This window comes from Chiroxiphia lanceolata, chromosome 10 (assembly GCF_009829145.1).
Source record: "Chiroxiphia lanceolata isolate bChiLan1 chromosome 10, bChiLan1.pri, whole genome shotgun sequence".
Taxonomy (NCBI): Eukaryota; Metazoa; Chordata; class Aves; order Passeriformes; family Pipridae; genus Chiroxiphia; species Chiroxiphia lanceolata.
Genome location: NC_045646.1, coordinates 10960835 through 10985710, shown reverse-complemented (window position 1 = coordinate 10985710; position 24876 = coordinate 10960835). Strand labels below are relative to the sequence as shown.

The 24876-nt window shown below is 42.8% G+C and overlaps 1 protein-coding gene across 6 annotated transcripts in view; it reads right to left on the bottom strand.

Annotated features, from left to right (window-relative positions):
- LPP (LIM domain containing preferred translocation partner in lipoma) overlaps positions 1–24876 on the bottom strand; it is a 327367-nt gene that overhangs the window by 102067 nt on the left and 200424 nt on the right. For all 6 annotated transcript variants that reach the window (XM_032697402.1, XM_032697401.1, XM_032697407.1 and 3 more), the window contains one exon: positions 19736–20410. In XM_032697402.1, coding sequence (XP_032553293.1) covers positions 19736–20410 — 675 coding nt within the window. The remainder of the gene's footprint in view (positions 1–19735; positions 20411–24876) is intronic.

The window sequence follows — 24876 nt, the reverse complement described above, 5'->3', positions numbered from 1 at the left end:
TTTTCCTTATTCCTCTCCATGCTTCTTTCCACACAGTCACTGAGTCCCTACCATGTTCCCTAAAACTGTTGGTAAGCATCACCCCATTTGCTACATGCTCCCCAGTGCTGCAGAACACAAGCAGGAAATGATGCCCTGTCCCTAACAAAGGTCACAGATCCACGAAGTTGGTCTACCAGAACTGCCACCTCCAAGGCACTCTTTTTGTAATGCCACCAAAAAGCAAGGAGGGCAGAGGCTGCCCAGCTTGGATGCTGTATTATAGAGTTGTTGTCTTGTGATGGAGAAGAGTTAGGGTGGTGACCACACTGTGAAATTCTGCTTTCAGCACGAGTGGCATATTGGGTGCTAAATGGTTCAGTCTGTCCCCATAACATGACCTGAAACCCAAAGAAATCCACTGGGTGTGAATCCTTCTGCTTAATTTGCTCAGTTTACACCAAACTCTGTCAGTGTAGAACAGCAGCAACATGGAGGGAGTGATGGATTCTCACCAGGGACAAAAGGGGGTGGTGAATGTATGAGCCTGAAGATTGACCTAGGGCCAACCAGTAGTAATCCTAGTCCCAGTCATGAGAGTCCACCCAGACATCTGAACAGAGGTGGTGATAAAATGGAGGAGTGTGAGGATCACAGCAAAGAAGCAAATGAAGCTGCAGACAAGTGAATAAATAATAGATCCTGGGTGTGCAAGCTACAGTCAGATAACCAGGAAGGAAAAGTCTGTATAAACGCGGTGAGCAAAGCCAAAACTACTGTAATCAAGACCAAAGACAGTATGCTTTGGTGTGCTGATTTTGGCTTAAACAGTGACATTTGGATAGCCTCAGAGTTAATGAATTAAGGGGAAGGAATAAAATGAACAACAGGCTTACAGGCTAACCCAGAGATACTGGGAAATAGGCACCAGGATGAGCTACTGGCCGAAGAATACCCTGGACATGTCAAGGTTCAGGGATTGGGCAAGTGACACCCAGGAGGTTACTGACTCTTGCAGATGGACCCAGGGCCCTGCAATGCAGAGCACTCACATATTTCAGCATGAGTAACCTGACCAGTTACAAATCCTATAGGATTTAAACAAAACAGGGCTCTTAATCAACAGACTGAATGTTGAGAAACCTGATTGTGAGGCAGATGCCAGAGCCCACAGCCAGTGAAAGTTGTTATGCACCAGAGGACATGGCCAGACAAGGCTTTGGGCCTGAAATGACTGAGACGGGAGCAGCATATTTTTTCCTTTTAATGCATTGCTTTCTCCTGCACCATGTGGTTACAACAGCGCAGGTGACAGTGCAGCTGAATGGTGACACCACATACCACAAAAACTAACTTCTCACAGTTCTTCTTGGGACTGAAGAGGTGAAATCTGACCATGGCTTTCATCTAGTTAGTCTTAGATAATTCAACAAGGTTGCTAAATGAGGTGCTGAAGTAACAGAAGGATTGTCCCTCACTTGAGACTACAGTAGTCTCTTGAGCTCACGGCTCGGCTCTAGTAGCCAAACCGAAGTGCAAACCTCATGTCTGTAAAAACTGTCTCGCAGGCAATAGGAAACTACGCTTCATTAAACAGCAACTCAGCAGCTTGCACATGTGCTGTGTTTTGTAGTGTAACAGATTTAGGAATAACAATGTCAAGTATGGAAAAGTAAAAGTCAGGAAGATTACTCAAAGCTTTTGACAAGGTTTGCAGTCATTTCCCTGTGGTTTCTTGTTTCTCTCACACTTAGCAGAAGAGATGCATGCTAGAGCTCTGTCAAAAGCCTTCAGAGTCACTCTAGCCTAAATTTGGAGCACAGGGGTTCCTAAGCACTGTCCTGTGCAATCACAGAATCATAGAATCAACTGGGTTGGAAAAGACCTCTGAGATCATCAAGTCCATAACCATCCCAAAGCTGCACTTGTTTGCAGCAGACATCAATCCTTAGTGTCCTGCTTTCTCTAGGTCTTCTATTCCGCTTTGATTTGCTCTGGAGCAAACAGGGTTTCTGTGCTTTTTGTGTGATTGTTCCTCTGCTTTGGTCAGAGTTATTGCTTTTTCCTGCTGAAGCTTTCTGCCTTCTCCTCTTCATACAGGAAATTTTATCAATGGTTCAGAGGGCAACATATTCACCTCTAGAATGATTGCTGGACCAAGGCCTTGCTGTCCTGTTAACATATGTACACTTCATTTCTATCTGGAGCCAAGGATCAGAGAAAACTGGAAATGGGCAGGCTCTTCCATATGCAAGATCTTTCTGCCTTTTATTTGCATCTTAGGTGCTGTAAGGAAATAAAGAGACTGTATTTGCCTTGTCCTTCTAAATGCTGCAGGTTCTGCAGGATCTGTCTCATAGCCAGCCCTACAAACAGTAGAAAATGCTGTTCATACGTGTATATCTCCAGAGAAACTGTGTTCAGTAACACATCCGAGAGATGAGACTTTTCAAAGGGGATGCAAAACAAACTGCTTGACCCCCTTGTGATCACTGCTGTCAATACATCCTAATGCCACCCCTCCAGGCCAAATCACAATCGTTAACATTCATTATAGGGCATCATCTCCTCAGCTCTGGGCATCCCAAAACAGGCAAGAGCAGCTGGGTGTGCTTCTTTTGAAAAGCAGGTGCACAGGCACATCTTCTGAATGCTGCAAGTATGCAAGAGAAAAATAACATTCCCTTTCTTGGAACTTATTTCTGTGGCTGAACAATTCACAAAGAGAAACTGTTAGTGCAAACACTCAAAAGGTCAATCTCTAAATAAACAGAGAGAGAGAGTGATGAAAGGGGTTAGTTGTTATTAATGAAGCTGAGATGATCACAAGTCAAAAAAAGCAAAGCAGTAATGAAGACAGAGCACTGTGAGCATGTTAGAAATTTTGGCAACATCACATGTGAAGATACAAAAAGCAAAAGTTACATTCCCCAGCCTGAGATTGGACACACCCCAAAAAAATCCTTCTTTACTTCTCCCTGGGATTGTCAGCTACTTTCACTCAGTTTAGGAGGATCAACAACTTGTTTTGCACTAGGAACAAGCATCAACTCTCCCCGCATAAATACTATATTCATACTAAAACAAAGGATGAAAACAAACCTGATTTTCACCTACTACACAAATCTTGCTTTATCTTCAAGCCTGAACAGGATTTCCCTCCAAATCAGATGCACATTTTTCCCTGACATACAATACCAGTAAAACATGGTGCGTAGTTCACACTAAATGAAATCTATATAAAGTCAATTAAGAAAAACAAAAAGCAAACAAACAAAAAAGATGGTGACAATGTTAGACAAATGATAATCGTTGAAAATATTTAGGGAGACTTTGATGACATAAATCCTGTCCGCAGCTTTCCTATTTTACTGTGTTTACTTTTGGGACTTGCTTTTTTACCACTCATGTGGCAGTGTTACACTGACTATAAAGACATACTTTACAGAAAATGCAGAACTGTAGAAGTTACAGATCAGTTCTTGGCTCTGAGGTGAAATTCAAATCTGATTATGTATCCCAATTAAGAACTGGCTTTCCTATAATGAGCTAAGCTCCAAACATCAGCACAGTCAAAATTTGGCTCTATAGTTTGCAGCTTGACCCTAGGCAAATCTCAAACAGAACCATTTGTGGTTGAAAACAAACAAATAAAAAAAAAATCCCTTGATGTTTCTGAGTCATCACACTACACTAGTTGCATTTTCAAAGGTGAATTTGTCTCAGTGGGTCAGAGAGCTTTTTGCAGGATCAGTAAGTGCTTTGTGGCATCAAGGACACCACTCCTATAGAGGGAGGACCTATGTGAAAACAGCCATGTGTTCACAACATGCAGAGTTTCATGTGAAAGGCTGAGAAGGCTATTCCAAACTGCTTGGAGCTGGGCCCTGGCTCTCTGAGAACAAGGAGAGCACTTCGATATTCACTTTCCTGTGAATATCAAAACATTTGCTAAAAGGCCTGGATAAAATCTTTCCTCACACACCAGTAAAACCTCTTCATGCCATTGCATATTGTGCTGTATGTCTTGTCCTTTTCCTGCTGGCATCCCTCCAGGACAGTGTAATTAGAAGACATATGGCATGACAAAAGCAAACGATATGTCAAATACACACAGATCAAGGGCCCCAGCTCAACAGGTGCCAGTGTCCCACCAGAAGTGAACAAAGGTGCTCAATGGTGAGCAGCTCTCTAGATACTGAATGACAACAGAAAACTCTCCAATACTGGGACCAAAACAGCTCATGCACTGGTGGGAAAATTAGCAGGTCTCTCAAGAGGCTGATCTGTATACATGGTACCAGCAGATTTGCAAATGACACTGGTAAGAAGAGAAATGGATACATGCAATGGCCTTCCACAAGACAAGATTGCAGAAACTGGTGAGTCTAACATCTTGGTTTGGGGAAAAAAAAAACCAACAAAAAAGGACTACTGCTGCTACTGATCAGGGTGATGAGGACAAAGGAAAAGAAACAGCAATGAACTTCTGTAACTCACTGCTACAAAAAAATAACCAAGACAAATACTGCTGGATCAACAGAGCATCAAACATGATGGAAGCCTGGCCCTGGTGTTGACCCGTCACCTTTAGGTTAAAACCTATTCATGTTAAAACAAGAACAATGAGGGAAGGAAATGCTGAAGGTCAGCTCTGCAAGGTGCTCCGTGCTTCCAACAGAAGTTGTACAAATTCCTTCTTGTTTCTTAGAAGATACAAGAGAAATGTAGATTGAGAGGGTGCATTCATGAATCAGCAAGCACTAATGTGTGTTGTGGTGGCAAGAGAGTGAAAACAGAGAGATCAAACAAGCAGGACTGACTATGCCTTCAGCTACACTGAAAGCTTTTCTTGAGGTTTGCTCTGTTAGTGTCATCCACAGGAGGAATTTTGGGCTTGCTGTGTTGTCAGGCTGTCTCAGCTTTTGGACTGAGACAAGGTAGGGGATAAACTTACATGCTGTGTGGACAGTGCTATCTCCTAATAAACAAGACAACCAAAGGATTAATTGAGATAACATTTTACTAAAGGCAGCTGTGACTGCTGGCTGTCCCCTTTCCCTTGTGCTCTGAAACAAGAAGACAAGGCAGCTGTGCTCTGATGTGCAAACACACACACACTCAAACCCACCCGTGTTTGCTCTGCTCACTGCCCCGTGCCTGTGCATCTCGGCCAGAGAGGCCATGTCATTCTGCAGCATCACTTGAAAGACATCCCAACTTCAGCTCCTGGCCTAGGCTTAGCAGTGGTGCCCAGCAGCTCCCAGGAGGACACCCAGACACAGCCCTTTCCATCAGAGCTTCTCTTGACAATACAGTGAAGCAGGAACAAAGGAAAACTGAGAGACTCATTGAAACTTGGATTTGGCGGTTTGGATGGCCTCACAGAAACCCCTCAGACCTTACAGGTGCCACTACAACTTCCCCTTTTCAGGGGAAGCACAGACCACTGCATGGCAAAACCTCTGCGTTCACTTCCCCTCTTCAACACCACTTTCACTTTGGACTTGGGCATGTTAATTAACCCAAACAAAGTTTGGTTTTCACATCTGTATGATGAGTGCCGCCTATTCAGAGGCATTCTTAGGGTCCTTCACTGCTTGCACACAGTAGTCTCCAGACTTCTTCCCTTTGGGGCAGATTTAGTGATCCCACCAGAGTTCCTATGAAAGGAGGTTGAGCCACCTGAATCACACATGCCTGGGGCAAGCAGGTTGATGGGGGAAATCAGTGTGGAACAGGTCACTCACAGTAACTCCCAGGGGAAAGGAAGGTAATACAGGGTCCAAGCTGTCAAACCAAGCTGGCAAATTCTCTGATCAGGGTGTGATAAAGGTTGAAATTAGTCCATTTAAATAATCATGTTTTGGTTGAAAACAACTCATTGCACATGTTCGGCTGAAGGCTGTAAGTTGCAGTCCTCAGCCTTAGCAATTCAAACGTCATGGACAGGAGGCACAAAAAAGCAGAGATCATGACTGATCAGCCAACCCTAAGAACATGGGTAGAGCTCTAGAAGCACTATTACACAGCTTATATTTGCCTGCGTACATGTGCGTGCATCTGAGTGTTAATATCCCACAGCAAAACTCAGACTAAACGTACGCCAGCAATTGCCAAGTTGCTTCTTTTTCTCAGGTAGGTTTTTATATTCATTCTTGTAGTCCCATGATTTATGAGTACTCATGGTTCTCCCAGCACTCAAGTCTCTTGGGCTCCTGCCAATCTAAACCTACCCAGTGGCAATCACACAGGTCTGAGGAAAGCTACACACCTTTGCCGAGGAACTGCAGTCTCCTGCAAGTCAAGTGCAAAATCAGTGTTGGGGAAGAAAGGCATCTGCAGAACAGCTGAGGCAGATATGAGCTGATATGAAACCATGAGCAGTAAACTCTCATCAGCAAAAGCTCAGTGTAGCTGCCTTGCTCACTGTCATCACAATGCTCTGGATGCTGTATACTGAACCTTATATATATTCATCACTGAGGAGGAGTGAGTGGCTGCCACTTGTGTAGAGCGTAAGAGAACCAGGAAAAAAATCTCTCTCCAAGAAAAATAGGATGTGAGATTCAGAGAAATCCTTATGGGAAAAATTAGGAGTAGGGGGCTTGGAAAGAAAGCTTACGAGGAAATATATATCTGTAAAAATGGGCCAAGTTTTCAACATTCTTTCTGCTTCATATCTGTGAGGATGCGAGTTTACAACCAACCCATTCTGATAACTACCTTTGCTCTCTACCTATACTGCCAACAGTCCTTTCTGATGAATCTCACATCACTGGTGGTGTCTGCTCAGAAACAACCCCAATCAGTCACAGACCACTCTGAATGCCATAGCAATCCCCCCTGGAATGGCTGCATATCCACTGCAGGCTGTCATTTACTAGAGCTGTTGTGTTACAGCATTCCTCTTCCCTCTTACTTACAAGAACTCACACATGGATATCGTTTAATATGGGAAGTAAAATCTCTGTTTCCTCAGAAGCAATGTCTCATGAAAGAAAGTATCAAAAAATGTTAAGGCTAGTAAACAGCAGACCAAGCTCTCCTACATACCAGCAGATACAAGGTGTCGATTCCCCTAGAGCTAACCATAAAGTCACTGTAGCATCAGAAACAGGTTCAATGTATAATTATTTTAGGCAGGCAGGAAATAATAGAATAGAAGAATATAGGAATAGAATAGAGAATAGAAGAGGCTACTCTATGTTTTACTCAGTCTCCTAATTGTTCCTTGAGAACCTCAGATGACAAGTACTATGTTAGCCCCTGATCTTTACTCCCAGCTGTTACTAAATCAACAGTTGCTCCAAAGTCAATACAGCTATACTGACATCACTCTGGTCCAATATACATACCACAAAAAGGTAACCTGTATATTACAACTCAAGTGTCTCCATAGGATAAATCAAACTCACTGCTTAAATATTATCCTATATGAATTATGTATATGGACTTCATATATGTGGTGTCATATCTGCTGCAGCTTTTTTGGATGTTTGCTTGTTTCCATTCCTGGTTTCTTGTCTCATTCCAGCAACAGCTGGAATTACTGTACAGAGGTAGCCTGACTCCAGCTGCAAAACAGTTCCTTTCATAAATAAGTTTGTTTTACAGCCTTCTAAAATGAAATGGGGCATAACGTGGCCACCAAATGTCTAATGAACCATCCCAGACTGAACACCAAAGGAAACTGGTTGAACAATCCTGAACACTGGGCAACAACATTTATCCTCTTCCTCATTTCCCACATTCTTTGTATCTGGTTCCTCATAAAACATACAGATGCTACAGTAACAGAAAAGCCCAAGATGCCAGTAGTCATGCCTGATCTCACTGGCCTTTCCCCATGGTTGGCAACAAAATAAAACTGGGACATATGCCACAGTGAGGCACTGTATATTCTTGCTCTAAGTGCATGCACAGCAGATGAGAGAGAGGACCACATTCATCCTAAATCCCACCAAAGCCCTTGATCCAGACAAGGTCAGAACTCTGCATTGTTCCTCAAGGCCAGCATGTATATACCTCACCGCCCTAAAGCTAACTCATTCGTAAAACCATATGACTTGATTAATTAGCTCATTCTCCACCTCTGAGACAGCCTTTTTATCTGCCTGGCACAGATCCTTGCTATCTGTCTGTCACCAGTGGAGGAGAAAGCCATGGGGCTGTTACCCATGTGAGCCTGGCTGGGTTACTTTCTCCCTCTGTGAGTACGAGGAAATGATCATAAAAGCCTGATATTGCCATACACGTTTCAGAGGCTTTGTGAAGAATTTAGTTGAGATTCATAAGAGAGCTCTGATAATATAAAACACTACATGAATGTTAAAAGTTAACTGTTTTTAATAGCCACAGATTTAAGAGAGGTCTTTTCCTCATTTCCATACAAAGGTGCAGAAATATCCTTCATTTCAAATAACCACTGTGCCTGCTGTGAGAGGCTCTGCACATGATTTCCATTGCCTTTCACACAGAAAATAGGAATACGACTTTGCATTTATAGACTTTAAAACTAATTTGCAGACACTCAAGTCTCAAAACCCCCTCTGTGATACAGGAAGCAAACATACCTGTTTTACAGAGGAAGCTAAGAAGAAAAAAGGTTAAACTACAAAGTCTAGAGCCAGAAAGGAGACATTTGAGAAATCAGGCATGCTAGTAAGGTCTATCTAGACCCACACTTAATCACTTGTTCTCCTTATTAAACAGTTAACTCTTCTGATCTCTAAGTTCTATACAGCAGAGTGTACAAAACATATGGTGAGAGTGGCCACAGCATTTATCTGTATTACCAACATATTTAATCTTCTGTAGATACTTCTGTTGACCACAGAGGGATCCTGGAATTGCATGAGGGCACTAATTCCATTTGCTAACATGAGTGGCAGTAGAAAATTGTTGACAACTAAAAGTTAACCAAACATTTATTTTTAGAACCCGAGTCCAACCTTACAGTGTCTTGTCTCGTAACTACCCATTTCTCCAACATTAGGCTGAGCTACCACATGAGAAAATTGCTAGAATGATAGTATTTCCAGGGCATATTGAGTCACTGTCCAACATCTAAACTGGGAAATAAAATAATTTCTCAGCAACTGGCTGCACAGTGGGAGACAAAGTTTGCAGAAAATCAGGTTGTATAGAAAAATTCAGGTCTCTACTTTAAAACAGGTTCTTCATCACTAAACATGTCTGGGGTTTTTTTAAATTCCCAATGATAGAAAAGCAATTAGGTCCCATGGTATTGATTTCTTGTCATTATCTAGTATTTAGAACAATTATTAAGCAACACTAGCAGAATTATAATGGTGATAACCAGGGAGCAGGAACAGCAGCACCATGGAGACTCCAAAACATGTATCATTTTTTAATCTGATCCATCCTAGAGATGCGCTGTGGTCCCTGCCTGAAGGTTCTTTCTGACTAGTCCCTGGAGAAAGATGCCTATGAACCTCAACCATGCCCACACAGCAGGAATTCCCAGCCCAAGAGAGACCACGGTGGCTTGCTTCCTGAATGTCCCACGGGGAATGCTAATGGGAAAGAGTAAAGAAGTCCCTAGGGAAGTGTTCTTTTGCTTTTTTAATTTGCATACATTTTTATTTTCTCCCTTGGACATGCAGGCCCCCACATAATGAATTTAAGCTTCTGACAACAGGCTTTCATAGATCAGGGGAAGTACAGCTTAGAATTAATTTGCTGACACTTCGGATTTGCAAGGTGAAAGCCACTGATCTCTAGCCTGGGATAGCCTGTCCTCGACAGGAGAAAGCTGTCTATGGTCCCACAGTTAATGATTAACTCCTAAATGGAAGCAGAAGGGCTGATGAGGGTGATGCAGGTTTAAGACTGCATGTCTTTGTATCATTTTTGAAAGAAGAAACAGATGTTTCCAACCACCACAAACCTCCATTCCACAAATCTCTTGCTCTGGCTGTTACCTTGGGGCAGTAACTTCCAAAAGCTGAATTAAAACACAAATTAATTGTTTTGCTGGAAAGTTCAGAAGAGAGTGTGGGGCAGAGTCAGAGGTTGAACGCATTCCCTCACACAGCAGCACATCTCCTGCCTGCTCAGAAGGCAGAAGACAGCATGGGAAGATCCTGTTCTAACACTGGGGTTTTTTGCTGGTAATCAGGGTCTCCAAGACTGCCAGTTCAACTGGAGAAGAGCCCTGGAAAATCTTCTGCTTTGTCAGCGACATGGTCTCAAGTAAAACCCCATCTCGTCTGTCAAAGTACAGTCTGAATGCTTTCACTAGCATTAATTTAAATTTCTAAACAAACACCAGACCTACCAACTTGTGTAATGCTGAAGAAGTTAATTTTATCTGAGATGTCTGGGTTTTCTCCCTCTTTTTTCTCCCACTTTAAATTGATGCCATCTTGATTTTTTTTTTTTAAAAGGGGGGCATTTTTGAGCACTGCTTGCAGATATGCATTTGTATGCATTTTCCATCTTTTAACTAACGAACAGGAGGGGGAAGAAGTTAATTTTGCTAGCAGCCTGCTGTGATATAAATAAAAATAATAGGTACATTCACAGATTTTGAACTTTTTACAGCCACTGCTGCAAAAAGCAATTTTAATTTATAACCACAGATTCTTGCAAAACATATAACGAAGACATAATAAAATGGAATGTTTATCCTGTGGCTCCCATTAGACTTCTTCCGTTCGATGGTTCTAACTAATGACTTGTTTTTCCACTTTTGTATTGGAAGCCTTATTATTGGGCTGCACAGAGCATACCTTATTTGATTTCCCTAGCAATATCTGCACCTCTTGCTGAAGCCTGCAATTAGATGTTCATGAAATAATATTAAAAAGCTGCATAATCTCATCTGTGGTAAAAAATTAAAAAAAAAAAAAAAGAAAGAAAGAAAGAAAGAAAAAAGCCAGTAACAAACCAGCTCTGTTTGTATAATATTATACTGAGTACAACAGACTAATGTTCACTCCAGTGCATGTGTCCTTTTGACTAACCACTTCTATCTGACAACCTTTTTTTGGCAACAGAACACATTGTACTTTTTGGATAATTGACTGTGGAATATAATGTTGTTTATTCAAAAGCAGGTCACACAGAACTGAGCTTCCTGTTGTCTTTATCCTTTTACCTTTCTTATCTTTGTGCTGTTTAAATTTATGCTGAATTTCTTTTAATTACAGTAAGGTTTAAATTGCTGTACTGTATTTATTCAGCAGAAGGTGACCTGATGGTGAAATGGTACAGAAAGGTGGGTGGGAAGCTAAATTCAGATTTGAAAATTGTATTTGGACATATTTATTGGAGAGCAACCTCACAAAGAAACAAACACAAGCTCATGCACTCCCAACACCCTCTGTTACCTACAGGGCCATGTCTGCCTGCAGTACAACTGCATTGTTTCCCTGTACTGAAAAATCTACTAGAAAGACTCATCCATCACTTGCTCAGTGATCCGGAAATTCTACAGCAGCAAAAGGCCCAATTTTAAGCTTAAGCCTTAGAGGACAAGAACCCTCGGGGAAAGTGATGTGGAAACATGTAGAAGTTGTGAAAAATCTAGATTATGAGAAACAGTTAAGGAAAGGGGTTCAGGAGAAAGTTTTAACTGAATTATTAGAATGAGGTCATGCAAGAATTGATGCACGTTTTGGGATGCAGCCTCAGGGAAGAGAGGTCATAAGTAAGTGTTGCTTAATAGGAGGAAGAAAGGACTTTGATGCAGCAAAAGGAACAGAAAAGCGGCCTTCTAACACAAGCTGGAGAAGGAGATGCTGATCATCAGATCAGGGAAACACAATTGTCATCTGGGACTTTTAAGTCTGCAAGACACTCTTGAAATGGAGGTTTACAATATACAAGTGTTGCAGGGCTCTTCCTCAAGATTTCCTCTCTTGACCAACTTGGATTGCAAAGTAAAACTCACCAGGCTTCCTGGTGAGAGCCTAGAAGGAATACATCAGTGGCATATACACAGCAGGAGCTTCCTTGTCCACTTAGGTAATTTTTCTCCCTGAAAAAGGCATGAGTTTTCTCTTAAGCTCCTTCACAGTAACAACAGAAAAGAATGCGATTCATTTAACGAGCAACCAGCTCTCAAAAAGCTGAAGGAAACCCCTGAAAAAAATATCCTTCAGGTGTTGGCAAAGTAGTCTAACTAGGCAATAACGGGATGAAAACTATGACAGCTAATCTGCTGTATTATAGCTCAAGTGTGGTTCCATTTTACTGATGACTAAAGTAATCCTAATACGTCAGGTTAAGTTACTGCCGATTCATTTAAGGAAATTTTGTTTGTTTGTTTAGAAAAAGATTTAATTGGGAGAATGAGTGATACTGACAGTAATACTAATTCATCCGTCTGTACTGGTGCTAAACCACACCATGGAAAATCCTTCCTAATGCCAGATTGATCAGCTAACACACAGCAGCTCCGCTCTTCTAATTTGTTTTGTGTAGCTGACTTCAGACAGCCCATTTCAATCTGGACTATTTTGAGGATCCATGTGAAAATAAGTCATTGGCCTATTAGTGTGGATAAAGAAGCATATGAATATTACTCTGCTACAAGCAAGACATAGTTCATCTGACATTTTTTCCAGCAGAGAGAATACACTGTGTCTGGAACAAAGAAGAAAATGTGACTGGAAAGTTTAGAGCCCTTAAATTAATTCCCTAGACAAAAAGTTGAGGCATCATATTCATAATATCATGTTATGTAACTTGCTCTGGAGCCAGGCAGCTACTAAGTGAAATAGTATGAGTTATAAAAACAAAATATTGTTGTGAAAACAATTTTACAGCTTTATAATTCACTATTATTTTCATTTAAGAACAAAACTGCCAGTGTAATTGCAGATTCTGTTTGCCTTACAGGAGTTCTTTCAGCTTGTGATAGGAAACCTCTTTTTTTTTTTAAACTTCTTTTTTTCCCCAAAGGCTGCTATTAAATTTACTATATTATGTTTCTTTATAGTTATTCAGAGGTAAATCCTAACAGGAAGCCCATTATGTGGACACCTAAGTTAGTTTAGTACCAGAATATTTATGATCAGTAAATGTAACCACATATTAGCAACTATTTCATACTATTACCCTTGGATAAAAAAATATTACATCAGCAGTCATTACAGACTACTTTCTACTCTTTATAACTGAATATCTATTTTAGGTGGGATCCTACATGGCTGGCACTGCTCACTATGCACCATGACCATTTTCTAATTTGCCTGCTCAAAGAAGTGATCCTTTAGTAATGAACCATTACTATTATATATGTACACGTGCCATTAAGAACTGGATTAAGACCACAAATATGCTTCAGAGAGGTCAGCGGGAAAACCACCCAAATGTAGGACGACCCATTCCAAATGACATGGACAAAATATCGCATTACCCAAAGCATCACTATGTTGTGAGCACAGTGACTTCTCTTAACATTGGTACTACCAGTCATAACCCTAAAGAGTTTCACACCAACAGGGCAGCCAGAGACCTTCTCATCTCAAACAGAAGAGTCACACAATGACACCAAGATGCTCCATGTCTCCTTGTTCTCCCCAGCTCTTCTAAACAATTGGTGCATAAGTTTGGGCAAGTTTCCCTACCCATTCATGTCCTAGCTTCATTGCAATAAACTTGACAATGACACAGAGGTTATCTGACAGAAGAACAGCTTCCTCACACACTCTGGTGCCTTGGCTTTGAAAGAATTACAATATAGTTGGACTTGAGTGTATTTGAAAAACGGAAGGAAACAGCTCCTCCAGCAATCAGCAGCACCATCACAACAACATGCAGCAGCCAGAGTACGCCTGCAAAATAATTAAGTGGCACTCACTTTTATGGGTGCTGTTTTCTGTACTGAAAGCTGCAAACCAGCAGCAAGGCCAACCATCCTCATCATGCTACAGACCAGGCCATCCCTTAGAGACCTGAGCTCAGCTGGCCCCAGGGTTCAGGCGAGCACCACTGCTTGAAAACCAGAGAGCCTTCCCATCAGATGTTCCTTAAGTATACGGTCACTGCATAAAAATGACCTCAGATCCAAAATTCTTATCTGTTAGACTGTAACGTGGTCTGGCAGTACCTCTCAAGGTAGACACTTGGTTATCAAGAGTTAAACAGCACAGAAACAGAGCCCTTGATTAACTCCAAGGCTGCCCCATGCCTTATCATGTGTGGAGGCATTGTCCTCAGCTTATTTTAAGAAGGAGCAAGAAAGAACATCCAGGTATTATGCCAAAAGCCTCTTTCTCAATTATTCCTCTTATATTACTAACCCATTGTAGCTGAATAAAGGCTAAAGCTGCAAAAGCTGCATCCTGAAGCTGTAAATTTAAGTTGGTTTCTCAGTATATACTGACCTGACTTATTCTTGTAGCTGCAGGTTCCCTCTTACCCTTAACTTCAAGGTAATTGTTTGGCAACTCTTTGTTTCATTATTTAAGAAAAATATATGATTCCTAAGAGAAAAATCTGATTAATTGCTCTGTCATCAGCTGGTTCCTGCTAGTATATGGATTGCTTAAATAATAAAAATATAATACAAAGGACAAAGAGTAAAGTTCTCAAATGAAAATGTTAAACACATTTCAAGCCAAGAATCGGGCTCTTTCAAAATTTAGGGTGTAAACCAGACTGTGTTGGGTTCCTGCAGTCAGGATAAGCACACTGTTCTGAGAAACCCCCTTTGTACCTCTTGCCAGCACCTTATCACCTGAAAAAATCCACAAAGATTTCGATGCAGAGATTTATAATACCTTGAAGAGGAAAACATCATTCTCAATGCCACAGAGTACTGCTAAGTCCTAACTCTGAGCTTCTCATTGTTAGACACCATTGCCTTCTTCCCCTCCTCCTCATTTTAACAGAAGCAACAGCATTTAATTTAATCCACCCAGAAGCAATGAGAGAGTCAGCAGCTGATATACAGCTAGTGCTGGTTAGAACTCTGAATTACTGTTTTGTGAAGAATGTCAACATTTTGACATTTGTTGCTATTCTCAGGGTAGAAAGGAACTACATATTCATCTGGAAATTTTGAAATGTCACACTGAACTCGCAAATTTAACTCTGAATTTCAGAATTTCACCTTCTACTTCATTTTACATTAGCTTTCAGTCTTTTTTAAGTTATTAAATGCCAAGGTAGAGTATTTTAAATAAGCCTTTTTAATTCTACTTTGTTCTGCTTTATTTTAGCATATTAAAGCTATGGGAAGCCACTGTCCCACACTGACAGAAAACCAACTTCAACCATCATTTTACTCTATCTCCAAATTCCATCCAGTGGAAATTTCTGACACTTGACTTTTGTGAAGCCACTTGGGTGGAGACACAAAATTTTGGGTGAGAAGCAGTATACAAGCTGCCTACCTTTCTCCACCAAGTCAAAAGCAACACTAAGAAAGAATATATCCCTGTGACAGCAGGAGGGAATCTGGTAGACTGCATTTATTCATCTGCAGAGAACAAAAAATTTCTAGTCACTAGATTAACAGAAAACAGCAAGTGAATTAGTCTCAGTTCAAACACAGGTGCCGGAGGTATCCACTTTATGTGAGTGATGGCAGACTGTAAAAATTATTAAACCAGTACCAGACAAGTGCATCAGTCATAGCAAAGGACACCAGCGAGCATATGTTTCTGAGGCAAAGATGAAACTTCCATCACAGGTATTAAATCAGTGGAAAAACTGGCAAAAGCTGTGTAAAATGAGAAAACAGTGAGCCATCATAGTCCTTTTTGGGCACTGCAAGCTTCATGAGACTGTGAAGGTGCTGGGTGCAGCAGGCAGAAAAGAAACCACCTCCAGCAGCGCAGAAACGATGCGGTGGTTGAGGTCTACTAATCACGAGTGGTCACCACCACCAAAACCGTGCCAAAAGCATAAGTTGCCTTATGATTTCCAACTGTCTCTCTACTTTTCATGGTGCTAACCTCAAAAGGTGCACAACACTGAAGGGTCATGTGAAGAGGAGGCCACTGATGACTCTTTATGTGTGAACGGGGACAGTGGGACCCGTGGCTGGTTTGGGCTGACCAGGTTAAGGAACTTGTGCACTTGTGCCATGTCAGGGAGAACAGACACAGTTACTGCAGGAACACTGCTCCCTTTCTCCTTCTAGAAAATCTGCAGCAAAGGAGCATGGATTTGTATGCTGTACTAAATCAGAGCTACAAGACACTTCTGTCCTCACCGAATTGTTAAATTGTTCTCAAGAGGTCAGTGTGTTTGTTAAGATTTCCCCCATTCTGGACCAAAACCACAAGCTCTCTCAAATGACTTCAGTGGTACCCAGTTTGGATGTTGAAAATGTGCAGGTTCCTTTATGAAGGAATGTGGTTCCCCAAGCCTATGAGTAGAAGGAGAATAGCTGGGAACTGAGAGCTAGGAAGAACAGACCTCCCAGTGGCCACCCCTCAAATACACCAGGAGATATAAGAGGTTCCTGAAAAGTTCACAAATCTACCTGGGAGACATGTAATAGTGTCTCAAAAACACTCAAACACGACCAAAAGTAGTAAAAGGACCTAGATCTATTTCAAGATATGAGAGCTCAACAAAGGTATTTGGCGTCTCACCAGTCCAGCACAGAAACATTTGATGATAGCTAAACTGGTTGGTGGTGGGAGTTTTATCAACCCTGCTTTGACCACAGGGCAAAGTTTCAGTAATTCTCCATGACAGCAATGTGCTTTGTCATTTGTCCACTGTGGACATTGTGGTGCCAGAAATCAATGTACCTAATGAGCCACTCTGATCTTGTGCACTTCGGCCTTTGGGAGGGAGAAGTTAAAAGAGCGGCTACAGATTTTGACTTGGTCTGAGTAGGAACAGCACTGCTGGCAAAAAGTACAGGAGTAGCTGATCGTGTCACATGATTCTGTGATGGTCTCATGAGAGCACTGCTGCTGCTACAGAAATCCCCACCACCTACTATCCAGAGGAGAAAGCTCCTGAGGTTTTTCAGCCCTTGAAGTACATGGAGGTTTAAAAGAGGACATGCATTCCACCAGATCATTTCCTAACTAGGACTTGGGCACTAATGCTAGACGGGGTGCTGTGAAAGACTAAAATGCCCAGAGGTTTCACATGCATGATTCTCACTCCATAACTGGCCCAAGGACAGAATGCAATGCAGAGTTGTGAGTGAGTAAAACTCATTGTTCTCAGCAGGCTTTAAGAACCAGTACAGATTATTTGCTGTTCCCATACCAATCCAGATTTATTTTGGATCAGCAGCGACTTCAACATGATTAGTACACAGCAAAAAGCACTGAGCCACAATGCCATGGACCTCCTTCTAGTCAGAATGCCAAATATATACTTTTTTTTTACCCTTTAAAAACCGTTAACAAATTAAATGAAAAATTTTACCTCTCAAAGTGATGGATCATATTAGAATTAAGAACTATGAACTTCTAATCTGAGATAGATTTGCTACAATATCCTTAACATGTTGCGCACAAAGTGCGTTCAAGATTAAGAATGCACTATTTTGAATACATTTAGAAATTGATTTATATTTTAAAATCATTCCCTTGCAAGAAATAAAATTCCTAAAGGTTGTCTTGCATTTTATGTGATATGCACTTCTTATCCTGGATTTCCAAATCTATTTCCTTAACTGAAAGACCTCAAACCAACCTTGAAAAAGCAAAACACAACAAAATGCAGAAGCCAGTTGCGTTCAGGAAAATAAGTTAACATTCATATTGTAGCCAAGTCAAATTACAGTGACAGTTCTATCAGATATCTGGCTCTCATATAGCCTTTCTTTTTTTTTTTTCCTTTTAAATAAAATAATTCCAAACATTGATTTTATGAATTAGTTAGTCTGCAGAGGAAGAGAACAGCACGCAGTAAGACTGGACAACACTGCTTCAATGGCAAAGCATACAGTGTTTTATTACTGAGCATTTCCTGTAAAGACTCTTAGATCACCTTCAATTCTTCACCAATTAAACTGTATATGTTACAAAGCAAGAATTGAGCAGAATCTGCCACCAATATGTTACAGAAGATTTGTAAGCTAAAAAGTGAAATAGGTAATAACACAGTTATTTAGTAGGTTGGATGAGAAAGAAAGTTTCTGGAGGGATTTATCACCAAGCAAATAATAGTCTGTTCTGCAGAAGAACTGAAATTATTTTTATAGAGATATTTATGAAGTATTTCTGCATGTGTATTTGCAAAAGCCACGTGCACACACACACAAACATATATATAAAAATATATACATGCAGACATGAAACCCCAAACTTGAGCTAAATTAAACTGTCCCTCCAGCTTTGTAATGCAAATGAGACTAACAGGCTTGTGCTGTTTGTGGTTCAAGATGATTTGCGTTTCCATAGAGATGCTGACTGAACTACAGTTTTTAAATTTTTTATATATAAGCTTACTTGTATCTATAAAAGTCTAAATATGGATCTGCTGTACCTCAGCATTTCCTCAGTGACTCCACTGGAACCACAACAATTTACACCAGTTAAGGCTATGTGCAAATTTTGTGTCTTTTTGTGACTTTTCAGTTTAAGCTCTATGCTAAGTACTTGCAGAGCTGAGAGTTTGCTGTTTCTCTCCCTAGTCCTATGCTTCTTGGCAAGGAAGGGGAAGAAAAGAGAAAAAGCAGTTTCTTAGCTGCTAGTAGATAATATTTTAAGGACTTGTGTAATTTCTTGCCCTCTCTAAACTGTCTAGAGGAACATCTTTGCCTTCAAAAGTTCCCACTGTCAGGAAACCTGGAATTCAAGGAAGATCGTCTGTGTGCTGTCAGAGAAGGAAATAACAAAAGGACAGGGTTTCTGTTATATATCAGCAGCTTTTTCCCCTTTCCCTGTCAGCACCCACAAACTCAAGAGCAGGATGTGCTCAGACATGCCAGGGTGGGCCTGGGCAGCGATGGTGTCACTGTCTCCCTGCCTCACCCTTTGGTGGAGCCTCAGCTTGTCATGCACCAGGGCCCTGCAAAGCTACAGTGCCTCTGTGCCCCCAGAGCCACATTAAAGACTTCCACCAGCAGAAGTGACAAAAGCCAGACAGGCTCAGCTTGGGCAGAGAAACCAGGCAGACCAGTTTATCTTTCTATTTCAACTTGACTTCACTTTATGAGGTCCGGGCATTGGTTGAAGTGGATGGAGGCCACCCCGCGTACCATCACCGGAGAAGAAAACCAGAGCTAAGCTCTGTGGGAACTCATTTCCATGTGGTTTCAGTGATAAGTGATTTTTGAAAATCGACACACCAGAGGACAACCTCCACAATCACTCTGAACCACGATCAAAACCAGCCTCCCATGTACCTCCCATCTGCCTGAGGAGAGGGAGGATTATGAGTTGAACCAGGGTTGTCTACAAGCATATGGAGCAGAAGCTCTCACCCAACCCCTCACTTCATCTTGGGAGGGCCCAGAAGAGAAGACCCCAGTGCAGTGATGCTGTACGAAGGCACGGCCAGGGAGCTCCTTGGACAATGGCATGTCACAGGGACAAAGCCTCCCTCCTGCCTGTGGGGTGACACCATACCTCCACGTTACACTGGCTCACACTTTGAGGCTGATGGCTTTTCTAAGCCCCCACAAAGCCTCTTTTCAAAGCAGATGAGACATCCCTATTTCCAGCTTTTAGAAGCCATACAGAGGGAGATCTGCCCCACATCCCCAATGGCACCACTTTCTCTTTCAGGGAGGCTCCCAGGCCACATTCAGCCATGCAGCTCTCCAATCCCCTGGGCGGTGAGCACCCACATCTCCTACCTTTTGCTGCAGGGTGGGCGGCTGTGGGGCCAGCACTGGGTCGGTGATATAGGTCTTCTTAGTGCCTGGTGGCTGGTAGAGGCCAGGAGGAGCCTGGCCCATGGCGTTACTAGCAGGATACGCTGGCTCAGCCTTCCAGGAGCTCTGTGGCACGTAGGGTGCTTCGGAGCCGTTCCTTCCTCCGTACCCCCCATAGTAGGGGTCCTGGTAGCGGCCCTGCGGAGGTGCATATCCATAGGCGGGCTCTGCAGGCCGGGCGGGCGGTGGAGCGTAGCCGTAGTCGGGCCCGTGGGGCTGAGGCGCTCCGTACTGCGGGGCAGCAGGCTGGCGGGACGGCGGGGCCGCGTAGGGTTGGCCGTGCCCCAGGCTGCCATAGTGCGCGGGCTGCGGGCCGGGCGGCTGGTAGTGCGGGCTGGGTTGTGCCGTCCTCACCTGGATGTTGAAGGCCGGGCGACTGGGCGTGGAGGCCGTGGCGTAGGAGGCTGGCACCGGCTGTGGCTTCAAGGTGCCCACGGGAGTGACCGGGATGGGCGCCGGCTGCCCTGGGCCCTTGGCCGTGGACTTTTTGGTGGCGGTCAGCGGAGGCTGGTTGGGGATGATCATCCGCTTGTGGCCAGTAACAGGGGTGGACACGGATGGGGTGGTGGCAGCAGAGCTGCTCGAGGTCCCGGAGACCTGGGGAGCAAGGAAAGAGAGACACAGCGTCAGCAGGAGGGGCCTCTCAGGCGCCAGATCAAGCAGTGAGGGGTTAGGCTGGAAACAGGGATTTACAGTAACATCTGCGCAGCAACTCAAACTGCTTAGGAAAGCAGGAATGTACCTGAGACCATGCATTATAAAATGGTAATAGCAACCTTCCCCTCCTCTGACAGAACAGGGACAGCACCACAGCAGTTGAGCAGAACTGCCATGCGTGGCATTTCATCTCTCCTTGGAGGTTTCTCCTCTGCCTCCAAACAAACAAACAAACAAACTAAAAAATAATATATGAAAAAAAAAGGGAGACTCACTGGAAAATAATCAGGGGAAACCCCAGGCATTTCTGTGAAAATGAGAGTGTTTTGAAAAAGAGAGAAAATAAGATTATAGTCTCTATGGAGACATGAAATTCCTTGGGTCCCTAGAGCACCTGTAGGGTTCTGCCCCAATACAGGAGCACCTTTAACTGTGCAGGAAGCAGCAGGGTAGGATGGCCTAAAAGTAGGTCCCAAACTGTAAGAATCAAATCAAAGCAAAACACAGAGGTGTCCCTACCCTGGATGTGCTGGTTGAAAACCTGGAGTGACCCCAGAGAAGGCAAATGTTACACATGCTTCATCAAAGGGCAGGAAGGTGGGTAGGATTCCCAAGAGCTTCAGAGGTCAGTTCCCACCATGGCAGTCATGTAACCCTGCACCAGTGCCCCAGGCACAGCTGGGGCAGCCAGGGAAGAAGATCACAGTAAATGCTGCTGTTGCCTGCAATTCGGCCACGGAATGAAGCTTTGGTGCAGTGACAACGACCTCATAGGCATTGTACATCCTTCAGTCTAATGTACTTGTTTGGTTGGTTTACCTTGCATTTAAATGTTCAAAAACACGAGTGTGAAAAGGCATCTTTGTTAAAAAACTAATAATTTGAAACAGTTTCTGAAGAACATTGAAGAACTTTAAGTTTTTTCACTAAATCAAAGAAAAGGAAACTTGAACTTCTGGAGTTTAGGATTAGGTAAAATTTCTTGTCTCTTTATTTTCCTTTATTCTGAAAGAGTACTTGAATTTTATGCATTCCTATACAGAGATGGATTAAAGTGAAGACGTGCAATTTGACTGCACCTAACACTATAATTATACGAGGTTATATCCCATCCAAACTTCCTGCACCAGGCTTGATCTCATCCATGATCTGCTTGAAAACCTGCAAGTTCACAGCAGCCCACAGTCAGATCAGCTCAGCTCTCACCCATGGTTATGTTCACTCTAAGGTATGTGCCACCTTTCTCTAAATGACCAATGTCATATTTGTCCTCAGTGTTCCTGCTTTATGCTGGCACCCTGACCTCCACCTACTGCCCCATCACCCTCTTGCCAGGGAGAGCGGGGTGGGGGCTCTTCTGGACACCCTACACGTGGGCTTTACCTGGCCCAGAGAAATCCTCTGCCTGGTCAGCAGGTGGCGACAGTCAGTTGCTGCCAAACCACCCAGGGCAGTGGCTGGAGACGAACTTCAACCACCCATGGCTCTGAGCCTCCAAGGGTTCCAAACTCACCTTCCATAGAAGGTGGGAGAAAGTAGGACACTGCGCCTCAAACATTTAGCAACCACCTGACATGAAGAAAAGGGAGATAAGTGCAAGCCACTCAACTTCTAGTCCACAGACCACAAGCAAGTCTACCAAAGGGATAAGGAAGCTCTACCACCCAACTGGTAGCTTTTTCCTGGTGATATGCAGATATTTTTTTGCTGATGCACTGGTAAAGACCTTATTCCTGCAAAGACCTTATACCTTCAGGGTAAACCTCCCCTGACAGCAAACCTCCCACGAGGAAACACTATAAATCATCAAGAGAACTCAAGCAAATAAGAGCACCAATCTGTTCTAAGAGATGTAAAAGGTGTGTATGAGGAGCTGGGGAATAATAAGGCAGAAAATTTCTGCTAGAGAAAAAACATCTAAATGTTTTCACACCCTGACCTTGCTAACACATCCATGACAAGGCAGCACATGGACAGACTGAAGAGATTTTGAAACTGAGAGCAAGGAAGAGCTGAAGAGTGTCTCAGTTGAACTGCAAGGGCAGAGACAGGTTAAGGGTCTGCAGCCCAGCATTAATACTGCTCTATTCTTCTATTTCTGAAACACCTGAAGATGAGCAGGCATTTCTCCATCCCTGCATCAGAGCAGAACTACACCAGTACTCATTGCTAGCAAGAAAACTTGTTTTCTGTCAGAATTGTTCTCCCATGTCAGGTTGGCATTTATGCCTGAGAGTGTCAGAAACTTTCCCATTTCCTCGCCTATTTCATTCTTGCAAATGACAGTAGTTTGTCCACTTACTGTAATGGGATGAAAGGTCTACAACACGGCACTGTGTAATTACCACCAGAAAAGCATTTTTCTTTTCCATGTGAAGAGGGAGAAGGTAGATAATGTTATAAAGACAATGGCCTAGCAGAGAGAGAGGGAAAGACCAAACCAAACCAACATAAATGAACCCTATTCATCACATTATATATTTCTGAATGCAGACTCTGGAAGCAGGTGATGACAGATCTCAACTAAAGCTCTCGTGATGAAAGTCTATCCTATCCCAAGAACTGAGGGACTTCAATCTTACATATAAACATCCACATAACATTTCACTTAATGTGCTGATGCCAGTGTCCTGCCTGGACTGGAATATACCCTAAGAATGAATGATAAACTCTCCAACAAAACCCCAAACCTCCAGTCTACTGACTGGCACTGAGCAGCTCCTGTGTTTGATGCTACAAAGAGGATGAGCTGGGAGTGTCCCCTCCTGCACCAGAACCCAGTGAAGGAAGGTGCCAAGTTGAGGGTGCCTGGGCCAGAGGCCAAGCTTTGCCATCAACTTCACAGTGAAGGCTTGAGCTAACAAGTACCAGCTGCACTGTGGCATCAAACCACAGGCTGCCTTGAGGAGGAGGAAGTTTGCATCAGTAGGAGTCCCCAGAGGCACCCTATGTGACTCATTCTGAATTCCTCTGAGGGCTCTGGGCAAGTGTGTGATGAAAGCTGGGTTTTAGGGGGGGAGGTGTAACGCTAGTTGATGTGATGTAGTAGAGAAATGGGACAGGTTAGAGGGAGTTTACCACTAGTGGAGCACTGATGATTTAGAGGGACGCAAAGTGGTTGTAGCTCTTAAGCAAGGGCACAGGTGAGGTATCATCATAAATCCTCTGCCTTTTTACCTGGGAGAGAGAAGGGTGGCCACAGTCCAACCGTGCACTCAAATATCACCTCAGGCTTAAACCTCTAGATTACTAATGGATTAAGAAAAAACTTTTTAAATGCACATGAACTATGGGCAAGATTCCTGCTCTGAGGACAGGAATGTGTGGAAGGATGAGAAAAGGGTACACAGATACCACTGGGAAGAGAGATTTCAACAGATGTCTGGAAGGCACTAGGAGGATAGGAGGGATGGATGAGGCTATAAGGATGCCAGGTAGATGAAGTAATGAACAGAAAGCTGGTAAGACCTATTTACATCACTGGGTACAGTCCTAGCAAAACAGATGACTGTCACAAATGTTTCATCCAAGTGAATCCATAGAACTTCTACCAGCACAACAAAGTAGACTCATGCAAAAGCGCATTAAAGTGATAGCCAAGAGACATGAAAACAAATAGAAATAGGAAAAAGAAAACAGAGAAAGGTAAAGAGAAGATTCATAGGAGTACAGGTATCCCTTTCTCCAGCAGCTCCTGGACAGCTCATTTCAAAACCATATTGCATTTGCATGTGACTATCGCAGCCAAACATGCTCTCTGACATCCTCTAAGGGCTGTTTTCAGAGGAAGACAGGCTTTCCTCTGCTCACCATGCCCTCATGAAACTGTCTGACACACTTTGCAAGTGCAAATTAGAACCACGCTACTTACCATCAACCCCTTCTTGCAAATTCATATTTGCAAAGAGAGTAAACTAGAAACCCCAGGTGTTGATAACACAGAGTTGTTAAGAGAAACTAGAGTAGGAAGGAGTTAAATTCAGAACCTCATCTACCACAAGCATTATAATACAAAATCTTTTTTTTAATGGGAAAGCACAAGAGCCTTGCTTAAACACAGATGGAAGTACCTAAATGTACTGCCTCTTCTACAAATGAATTATCCAGCAGTTCAAATAAAGGTGAACTAATACTGACAAAATCAAGTAAAACTCAATCAATGTGGGAGGAAAAAACCCCCAAAACGCTTCAACTAAAAAATGGTAGCATGTATAACCATGAGGCGAAAAATTTTGCTTGGCAACTCCTGCCCTGTCTTCTTAAATGTGGATAAAGTTTATAAGCATTTGCAGGAGTTTCTTGTACCAACCATCATAGGAGAAGTCTATGGTGTTGTGATAAAACTGTGCTGTCCAAGGGGTCTGACTGTCAAAGCTGGGTGTCTGGATTCAAAGCTACCTTGGTGG